Genomic DNA, 10,063 nt, shown 5'->3' with positions numbered 1-10,063 from the left:
GGGGGGGGGGTCCGTCCTTATAGAAGGGAGAGAGCATTCTGAGGGTGGAGAAGTTCTTCCTTATAGAAGAGAAAAGCTATTCTGAGAGTGGTGATTTCTTCCTTATAAAGGGATAGGGGCTATTGTGAGTTAGGGTGGGGCGGGTCCTTCCTTACACAACTTAAGAGGGTCCATTTTGAGGACTGGTATGTCTGTCATAAGGGGAGAGGACCATTGCGGGGGGGCCCTTCCTAGTGGAGGTAGAGTTCATTGCAGATTGGAGTGGGAGGGTCCTTCCTTATATGGCAGAGAAAAGACTTTCTAAGGGTGCAGGGCCCTTCTTTATAGCGGGGAGAGTTCGTTATGAGTGTGAGTAGAACAGGAATGATTCCTTGGCTGGAGGTAGGGGTGGTGCGGTGGTTGGAGGATGACTGGACCACGTGGAGTATAGAAAAATATTTCCTTATGTCTAGAGGGAACCAGACCATTCTTGGTGCAATAACCATTTATTATATGGGGTTCAATCCTAGGGACTGTGGAGGAATTATTTCTTATGTTTATGAAACCATTCTGGGTCAGGTGGACTCTGGTGGTCATATAAGGTAGGAGTTGGAGAGACCATTCATAGTTGAAGGGGATGAAATGATATTTTAGATGGGAGAAAGACTGTTACTAGGGGGTGGACATGCCTTATACAGTGATCCCTGTATTGAGGTATCATTCTTTACATAGGACAGCGTCTCATTAAATAGAAGCATCATTTCATGTAAGTCTTTGGTTTGCTCATCCATAGAATGGAATCCTTGTAGCTCATTCAGAGATCAGAGCACTATAGAGGTCTGTTGAGGTAATGCATATAAAATCCTTTAGCCCAGTGATAGGCAGACAGTCAGCACTCAAATGTTGAGAATGTAGTTGGTATTCTGTCTGGGCGTGAGTTGCTTCTCACACAGAAGAGGGGGAGAGGGGGCCAGAGTGTGTCCAGAACCTGCCCCAGCCATTTCCTGATATGTCACCAAGGATTCCAAGTATGGGCTGGACAGGGTGAGGCCCATTTCTCCCTTTGTGGCCCTTCCTGCCTGTTGAGGCAGTAGAAGTATATGGGAGTCATACCCTCATTGAGTTAGGAGAAGGAGGCAGAGGGAGGAAGTGGCAAGTGGCTAGGAAGATCCTGGTTGAGAAAGGAGTGAGGGGGAAGGTGGTGGTGTGGCTGTGCCCCAGCAGCTTCTGATCCCTTCTTCCTCCTTGCTCATTCCATTCCCCACAGCTCACCGGCGCCTCAAATACATATCCCTAGCTGTGCTGGTGGTCCAGAATGCCTCCCTCATCCTCAGCATCCGTTATGCCCGCACACTGCCTGGGGACCGCTTCTTTGCCACCACTGCTGTGGTCATGGCCGAAGTGCTCAAAGGTTTCACCTGCCTGCTGCTGCTCTTCGCACAAAAGAGGGGTATGAACCAGAAAGGGGGTGCTGCACTGGAGTTGGTGGGTGGGACTGTGTGGGTGTGTACCCATCCCCACATGGAGGGTTTGCTGGGGGAGTTTCGGGTTTGCTGGAGGAGTATCACTGTGTCCGTGAAATTGCCTGGAGAATATATATGTGTAGCTAAGCTGCCTTGTCCCTCCAGGTATGAGTAGCTGCACCCACACTTTTATATCCCTAATCCCCTGGGAGCTGGCCTGTGTGGACTGTAGGAGTGAGACCATCTGTGCCCATAAGGTATCAGGTGACCATTACATAGTGATTCAGTTATTTCCCTTTAACTTTGCATTATGGATAATGTTAAACATACACAAAATCCGAGGTAGTAATAAAATGTCCATGTACCCATCACCCAGATTCATCAATTATCAACCCATGACCACTCTACCATTAAACAGCATCAGTGATTATCCACTCACTGCCAGTCTACATGTCTGCCCATGTACCCACCCCCTGCCTTATTATACTACAGTATATTACTGTGATATCTAAAAATCATACACCAGAAAATTAATAATTTTTAAAGTTAATAAAATAATCACATATCCAGTCAAGTGTTCACATTTATAATGGTTTCTCAAATATCCTAACAGGTCTTAAGAATTTGTCTCAGTCAGGTTTATATATGGTCAGTATCTTGTAGTTGGTTGATGGCTTCTAGGTCTGTCAACCTCAGGGCTCCCCTCCAGCTCTTTTTGATAGGCAGTTAATTTGTTGAAGAGAGCAGGTTGTATGTCTTGTAGATTTTGGGTGGCCTGGATTTTGCTGGCTGCCTCCCTGTGTATCATTTAACATGTTCTTTTATCCTCTGTATTTCCTGTAAGGTGGATTTATCTACTAATTTAAAGCCCTCCTTTAAAACGTTACCAATCATTTCTCTATAAAGGCCTTGCGTGTGTAAAGGATATAGATGTATGATCTAGCTCTGCCCTCAGTATATTTTTAAAATTCAGTTTATTTATTTATTTTGAGAGAGAGAAACAGAGCACACGAGTTGGGGAGGGGCGGAAGGAGGGAGAGAGAATCCCAAGCAGGCTCCGTGCTGTCAGCACAGAGCTAAATGCGGGCGGGACTCAGGAACCATGAGAACTTGGCCTGAGCCGAACGAAGTCAGATGCTTAACCGACTGAACCACCTAGGTGCCCCAAGTTTTTTTTCTTACAAATACACTACAGTATTGAAAATGCATTTTCCTTATTATTTTTTTTTCTAGCTTACTTTATTGTAAGAATACAGCATATAATACATATTAACATACAAAATACGTATCAATTGACTATGTTATCGATAAGGCTTCCAGTCAACAGTAGGCTATTGGAGTTAAGTTTGGGGGAAATCAAAAATTATACGTGGATTTAAAAAAACATTTAATGTTTTTTATTTGAGAGAGAGAGAGAGCACAAGTGGGAGGGGCAGAGAGAAAGGGAGACAGAATCTGAAGCAGGCCCCAGGCTCTGAGCTGTCAGCACAGAGGCAGACCCAGAGCTCGAACCCAGGAACTGTGAGATCATGACCTGAGCCGAAGTTGTATGCCCAACAGACAGCCATCCAGGCCCCTCTATACATGGATTTTTGTGCACGAGGTTGGTGCCCCAACCTCCTGTTGGTTGCTCAAGGGGCAACTGTAATATTCTATTAGTTTCAGGTGTACAACATAGTGATTCAACAATTCTGTATATTACACGGTGTTCACTGTGGTAAGTGTAGTTACCATCTGTCACCATACAATGTTGTTACAATATTATTGACTACATTCCTTATGCTGTACTTTTCATCCCGTGACTTATTTATTTTATAGCTGGGAGTTTGTACCTCTTAATCCCCTTCACCTATTCCGCCCATCCTCCCCGCCATTGCCCTGACAACCACCAGTTCCCTGAGGCTGTTTTTGTTGTCTGTTTTTTTGTTTTTTTTTTTTTTTTACATTCCACGAATGAAATCATACAGTATTTCTCTTTCTTGGTCTAACTTCTTTCCCTTAACATAATGCCCTGCCAGGCCATCTGCTCTGTTTTTGATTGACTCTGAGACAGTTCAAGTGCTCACTGCAGCAGGCCCTGCTCCAGCTGTGGAGGTGGATGCGTTAGCAATGCAGTCTGCATCTTGCCCTCATAGGGCTGGTATTTAAAAAAATTTTTTTTAATGTTTATTTTTGAGAGAGAGACAGACTGCAAGTGGGGGAGGGGCAGAGAGAGGTGGAGACACAGAATCTGAAGCAGGCTCCAGGCTCTGAGCTGTCAGCACAGAGCCTGACGCAGGGCTCGAACCCACGAGCCATGAGAACATGACTTGAGCCGAAGTTGGACCCTTCGGCTGAAGGCACCCAACTGAGCCACCCAGGCACCCCTAAAATCTTTTATTTTTTTAAAGATGAACTGAAAAAAAATGGGGTGAGCTTTGCAAAGGCCTTATGACACAGGAAGGTGTTCTCATGTATTGGTGGGAGCAGATCCCAAACAGACTTTCTGCTTAATAGTCAAGCTTCCACTCTTCCCTGCGGCAAGGGCAACCACATGATTGTGTGTGGGGCTGACAGAGAGAAGTGTCTAACTGGGAGGTGGCCCCCTGCCCTCAGGCAGTTCGCCAGCCAGTAAGGAGCTAGGATAAGTGTAAAAGTCGAGTCTAAAACTTCCCCTCTGGTAAACAGTCTTGCTTTCATACTCCTAAGGTTTCTGTTTCACAAGCTAGTTCATGCTGATTATTTCCTTGTACAGACATTTACTGAGTGATTGCCCTGAATGGGACTCTGCCACAGAGGTAGGCTGTAAGCTGAGTGAATACGGTCTCTGATTCTCAGGCGCAGTATTAAGGATGATTGTTTTGTGTCCATCAAACTGGTACCTGAGACACCCGCTAGGGACATGGTTGTACTGTCAGGAAACTGATAACACAGACCTCATAATGGCCCTCAGGGAGTCAGAGCAGGGGGCTGGGAGACACAGGCCCAGGCCCAGTCCTGGCCCTCAGAGGATCTTCTTTGGTGTAGTCAGTGCTAAAAGGGGCTGTGTTTCACCCCACCCAGGTAACGTGAAGCACCTGGCTCTCTTCCTCCACGAGGCTGTCCTGGTGCAGTATGTGGACACACTCAAGCTCGCAGTGCCGTCTCTCATCTACACCTTGCAGAATAACCTCCAGTATGTTGCCATCTCCAACCTGCCAGCTGCCACTTTCCAGGTGAGCCCCATGCCCAGCATGGCCTCGGAGGAACTGGCCAGGGTGGGGGATGTGTGCTGCTGGCAAGGGAGGGCTGCAGAGAGCAGGAGCCGTGTCACCTTTGAAATGGCCTTGGCTCTCCCTCAACCTCGGTTTCTTCATCTGTGAGAACCGAGAATGGGAATGCCGCCTCGCCAGGAGGCTGGGACAGCTAAAAGAAATGATGCCCAGGAAGTGTCCTTGGTTGGCAATAGGTGAGCTTTCGGCCTTGGAAAATGGTTGAAGAGCCTGGATTCTGGGGCCAGGCTGCCTGGGTTCAAATGCCAGCTCTGCTACTTTCCAGCTGTGTGATCTTGGGCAAATCACTTAACCTCTCTGTGCCTTAGTTTTTTCCTCTTTCTGTTGGACGTTACGATAGTGCCCACTTCATACATGAGCATTAAGTGAATGGATTCATGCAAAGTACTTAGACCCACACTGGCACACAAAACGTTTGCTGATGTCATTGTGGTGGATTTGTTTGTTTCAGCACATATTTATCACGAACGCCCTCGTCAAAGAGCCTGTTGCCCATTCTTTACCTACCGTGGGAAGTGGTTCACATACAACAGCTGTGTTTTATAGATCATGTCTGGGCCAAGACAGGGCAAGTGCTTTGTTCCTCATCACACAGCCAGAAAATGGGGTTGGGATGTCGACCTGGGTGTGGCCCGGGACTTCCACAGCTGTGGACTTTCTGGGAGGCATGTCATGCTGTATGCCAGTCAGTGGCCAGTGGCTGGATATTTTTATTGTTGTCTGTCCCACCCCGTCCCTCCATTGTGCACGTGTCGGGGGTTGGGAACACCCCTTAGTGCCTTCCACATACCGCTCGCAGGTGACGTACCAGCTGAAGATCCTGACCACAGCACTGTTCTCCGTGCTCATGCTGAACCGCAGCCTTTCCCGGCTACAGTGGGCCTCCCTGCTGCTCCTCTTCACTGGCGTCGCCATCGTCCAGGCACAGCAAGCTGGTGGTGGGGGCCCTCGGCCGCTGGATCAGAACCCTGGGGCGGGCCTAGCAGCTGTGGTGGCCTCGTGTCTGTCCTCGGGATTCGCAGGTGTCTACTTCGAGAAGATCCTCAAGGGCAGCTCAGGCTCGGTGTGGCTGCGCAACCTGCAGCTGGGCCTCTTCGGCACAGCCCTGGGCCTGGTGGGGCTCTGGTGGGCTGAGGGCACTGCCGTGGCCCACCGTGGCTTCTTTTTCGGGTACACACCTGCTGTCTGGGGCGTGGTGCTCAACCAGGCCTTTGGCGGGCTGCTGGTGGCTGTTGTCGTCAAGTACGCCGACAACATCCTCAAGGGCTTTGCCACCTCCCTGTCCATCGTGCTGTCCACTGTTGCCTCCATCCGCCTTTTTGGCTTCCATGTGGACCCGTTGTTTGCCCTTGGCGCTGGGCTGGTCATCGGTGCCGTCTACCTCTACAGCCTTCCCCGAGGTGCAGCCAAAGCCATAGCTTCCACCTCTGCCTCCACTTCCACCTCCGGGCCCTGCACTCACCAGCAGCCTCCAGGGCAGCCGCCGCCACCGAAGCTGTCTTCCCATCGTGGAGACCTCAGCACGGAGCCCTTTCTGCCAAAGTCAGTGCTGGTGAAGTGAGGGCTGGTGGTGGTGGGGGGAGACAGGGAGGGGGACTGGGTGGAGGGTGTTGGGCATCTGCAGGACCTGAGTCGCCACTGGGCCTGGCTCCTCTGGGGTTGGACGAGTCTTTTCTCCCAGGTCATGGAGACTTCTGGAGGGGCGTGGAACTGGGCAGGGTATCACATGAACCCTTCCTTGTAGACTGACCTCCCCCTCCCCTGGAGGGGGTTCTTAAGAGCTGCCTCCTCTGCCCCAAGTTAACCCCTTGGGGACCAAGTTGGCAGTATTGTCATTCAAGGCCTTTTTTTGTCTGCCTGCCCTTAGCCAGAGGTGTCCTGTCTTCCATGACTGGGAGAGTCCCTCCCAGCAATCCCTCCACCTTTGTAAGGACAAATTGGACAAAAATCCTACAGCTCTTTAGTGACAGATGCTGATCTGTGGGGCTCAGCTTCCCATGGCTTGAGGCCTTGCCTCCCTCACAACCACAATGGATGGTGTTAGCCGCTCAGTCTTTTTTTGTGTGTGGCCTTGGGGCAGCTTTCCTGACAGGAAACCCTTGAAAAATGGGCCTGTTGTGAGCGCCCCGGGGAGGAAGGGGTAGGAGCTGAGATTTTTTTGCCTGGTCCAGGGGAAGGTGCAGCAGGGGGCCGTCGGTTTTTTACAGGTTTGGGAATTTGTGGTGTAATCGGGTAATTAATGATCCAGGGTGTGGGAAAAGCAGGCAGGCGAGGTCACTGGGGTGATTGAATCTCACTGAACCTAAGACACTGTCAGTTGCTGGACGCAGGGTTATTTTCTGAGAGGGAAAATTAAGCTGCCAACCACACTCTTGATACGCACTGGCTGTATGAGGCACCCTTACTTTGTAACAGGGCCAAGAGTGTCTTAAAAATGGCTGGAATGTGGAACCTGCCCCTGCACTCCTCAAAGCTTATTAACCCCTTAACTGTCTCCCAGGATTTGCGTGCGCACATGCACGCGTGGGAGATGCCTGGGCTGTCTTTGCTATGTGTAAATAGGGTCATTGGATCTTTATTTTTGATTAATTTGTTCTGATTTTTTGGTTGTTTTCTAAGGAACTGTAATGAACAAATGTCAGGATACCCAATGCCAAATAAAGATGTTGTATTTATTTAGTCCACGTGTAGCTTTCTGACCCAGGGGACTCTGCGGGGGCTCTATTACTAACCCCAGGAACTACCAGCCTCACAACTGTCACCCTCGCTTGCTCAGGACGCCGGCCTGCCAGCCCACCCCAGCTCTCTATGTTTTTCTTTCCTCCCCGTTCCCACCACAGGTTGCTCACCAAGGTGAAGGGTTCGTAGCTGCTGGGATTGAAGACGCTGGCCTCGTTCTCCCTTCTTGCCCTGGCCCAGCCAGGACCAAACTCTGATCAGTATTAGCGGTGGGGGGAGGTAGACACTGAACCCTCCATGGCCCCACCCCCCACCCCCACGCAAGGCTAACACGGCCAAACTCTGGTAATGAGGGCACGGAAGGAACCCACCCCTGCCTCCGGCCCCATCCCCACCCCCCTATCCCTGCCACTCCCGCACTTTCTTAGGTGAGTTTTTACAAATAAAATGTGTTTTGCATCTTGCCAGTTTGGGTTGGGAAGCCTCAAAAGTGCATGGGAAGGAAGCACTCAGGTCTCATGGTGACAATCCATTGAAAAGCCTTTATTAAAAATCCCCGGGGTGGTAGGGTGGCGGGGAGGCTCAGTCTTGCTGCTTGGTTCGGGAGGCCTCAGCATTGGCCCGGAGCACAGCCCCTGGTGACGGGTAGGGGCGCTGCTGGAAGAGGGGCCCAGCTGCTGTCGTGTCTGCACCCGTCTTGGCCTCATTCCGCTTGGGGAGTCCTGTTGACCACGTGCCCCTGGGGGTGACAAGGGTTAGGGAATATGGGTCAGCGGTTGGGAATGTGGGTTGTGGTAGGCACTCTCCCCAACTCCCAACAACTGACAAATGGGGAAAGGAGACAGGAGAAAAGGAATGGTCATCGACACAAGTAAGTCACGAGGAAAGAGAAGGAAGGGCTCATGAGGCGTTGTCACTTACCGAGGTGCATCCGAGTATGAGCTGGGGTCCATGGGGTCTAACTCTTCATCCTTCCGGCTCGCCACTATGGAAATAGGTGAAAGAGTGAGATCTTCAGTGGAGGCAGAAGGAGTGCCTGACCACCAAGCTCCCTCATCCCAGGAAGGAATGGAGCATATGGCTGCCATGGCAGCACCTTGGCGCAGGACCCAGGTTCAGGCAGTCGCATGAGCAAAGTGAGGACTTCCTTTACGCGGCTCACCTGTGGTGCCTCACTTGCCTTCCCCGACTCCTGGTCCTGCTGCTCTGCTTACCTTTCTTGCTCTTGGGGTAGGGAGCCAGTTCCTCTCGGCGATGATGGCGCCGTTCTTTGCTCTCTTCCCGGTCTACTTTGTCATACCCGCGGTCACGATCCCGATCCCTGTCGCGCTCTCTCTCTCTTTCCACCTTGTCATAACCACGCTCTCGATCTCTGTCAGACTTCTCGTGGCCCCGCTCTGGTTTTTCGTGGCCCCGCTCTGGTTTTTCGTGGCCCCGCTCTGGTTTTTCGTGGCCCCGCTCTGGTTTTTCATGGCCCCGATCCAACTTCTCCTCAGTGTCTGGGGACACAAAATCCTTGAAATGACTCGGGACCCAGCAGCCTCTGCCTTCAACAACCTCCCCTGCCGGGGGTTGGGCCTGCCTGCCTCACCTGCCCCTTCTTGATCCACAATCATTTACCTGACCCCTCTGTGAGAGCTGCAGAAGCATGTGAGGCACCCTTGGATCTATCAACTCACCTGCATTAGTGCTCCTGAGCTTCTTGGAAGATTTGGTAACGACCGAGTTGGGGTCATGTGGGGAGAGCCAGGACACGAGGTCTGTGTCCACGTTCCAGTAGTAAGGGAGCCCACTACAGGGCAGTGGGAGGGAAGGAAGGAGAGGAGGGGAAGGAAAGAGGGAGGGAAGGAGTGAGCACAGATGTCCTCTCCTTGTAGCCTCAACTCTTGTCTTCCCCAATCTCTGCCTAGACCTCCCCCATGTCAGGACCCCGGAGGGAGGACCCCCAAACCTCTTCCCTGTGTTCCCCATTTACCCCAAGGCCAGGGACAGCACAGGAAGGGTGAAGTCAGAAGTCAGCACCCCCCCCCCCACGAGTCCCCCAGGCTCACCAGGAAGGGTCAAACACCTTGTACCAGCTTGGTGGCAGACCCTCCAAGCGGGTGGCCTCATAATCCACAGGATCATCATCGTAGTCCTCAGCAATGATCTCTTCCTCTGGTTCTGGCAGGACAGCGAGGTTGAGAAAAGCAGTAAGGGCCAGAGGGATTCTCATCCTACGGTCAGAGCCTGGTGAGACACTCAGATTCACATGGACCATGTGTGTGTGTGTGCACACACGTGTGTGTTCCGCATCTCACCTGCTGTGGCAGATGTCACTCACATTCCAAATCTGAAGATTTGCAAAAAAGTTTACCTAAATCCTTTGTTTCTGGCTACAGATAAGATTTGAAATTTGATACTGTCACCTAAACCTATCTGGTTTCAGAGTTTAGATAGGGATTCATCAAAACAAATGTATCCTCCAGTTCCTGAGTTCAGGAAGCATGTGACACCATGCTATCCAAATCTATTTGGGTAAAATGAGCTTGCAAAGTAAGGGGTTTAGCTGAAAATAGTCCAAATCTATTCAGCTCCCAAGCTTGGCAAATACAGAGTTTCGGACCCTGTGTGTGTGTGTGTGTGTGTGTGTGTGTATTTTTTTAATCCTTTTTTTTTTTTAATTTTTTTTTCAACGTTTATTTATTTTTG

General features: G+C 50.7%; 2 protein-coding genes across 4 annotated transcripts in view; one reads left to right on the top strand and one right to left on the bottom strand.

The window, feature by feature from the left end:
• Positions 1 to 7,831, top strand: part of SLC35A2 (solute carrier family 35 member A2) — an 8,971-nt gene extending 1,140 nt beyond the window's left edge. The window contains exons 2-5 of one of the 2 annotated variants that reach the window (XM_040468754.1): positions 1,247 to 1,429; positions 4,485 to 4,636; positions 6,083 to 6,235; positions 7,534 to 7,831. In XM_040468754.1, the coding sequence (XP_040324688.1) occupies positions 1,247 to 1,429; positions 4,485 to 4,636; positions 6,083 to 6,235; positions 7,534 to 7,629 (584 nt within the window). In that variant the 3' untranslated portion in view covers positions 7,630 to 7,831. Of the gene's footprint in view, positions 1 to 1,246; positions 1,430 to 4,484; positions 4,637 to 5,492; positions 6,236 to 7,533 lie in introns of both variants that reach the window. The other variant, XM_040468753.1, reaches the window with a different exon arrangement.
• Positions 7,832 to 7,896: 65 nt separating this feature from the next.
• The window catches only part of PQBP1 (polyglutamine binding protein 1), a 4,502-nt gene continuing 2,335 nt past the window's right edge, over positions 7,897 to 10,063 (bottom strand). For both annotated transcript variants that reach the window (XM_040468755.1, XM_040468757.1), the window contains exons 3-7: positions 9,424 to 9,535; positions 9,052 to 9,164; positions 8,587 to 8,871; positions 8,294 to 8,357; positions 7,897 to 8,111 (exon numbers count right to left, since the gene is read on the bottom strand). In XM_040468755.1, coding sequence (XP_040324689.1) covers positions 7,955 to 8,111; positions 8,294 to 8,357; positions 8,587 to 8,871; positions 9,052 to 9,164; positions 9,424 to 9,535 — 731 coding nt within the window. In that variant the 3' untranslated portion in view covers positions 7,897 to 7,954. The remainder of the gene's footprint in view (positions 8,112 to 8,293; positions 8,358 to 8,586; positions 8,872 to 9,051; positions 9,165 to 9,423; positions 9,536 to 10,063) is intronic.

Source organism: Herpailurus yagouaroundi, unplaced genomic scaffold (assembly GCF_014898765.1).
Source record: "Herpailurus yagouaroundi ecotype Mexico unplaced genomic scaffold, PumYag 67793, whole genome shotgun sequence".
Classification (NCBI taxonomy): domain Eukaryota; kingdom Metazoa; phylum Chordata; class Mammalia; order Carnivora; family Felidae; genus Herpailurus; species Herpailurus yagouaroundi.
This window is presented reverse-complemented; position numbering and strand designations above follow the sequence as displayed.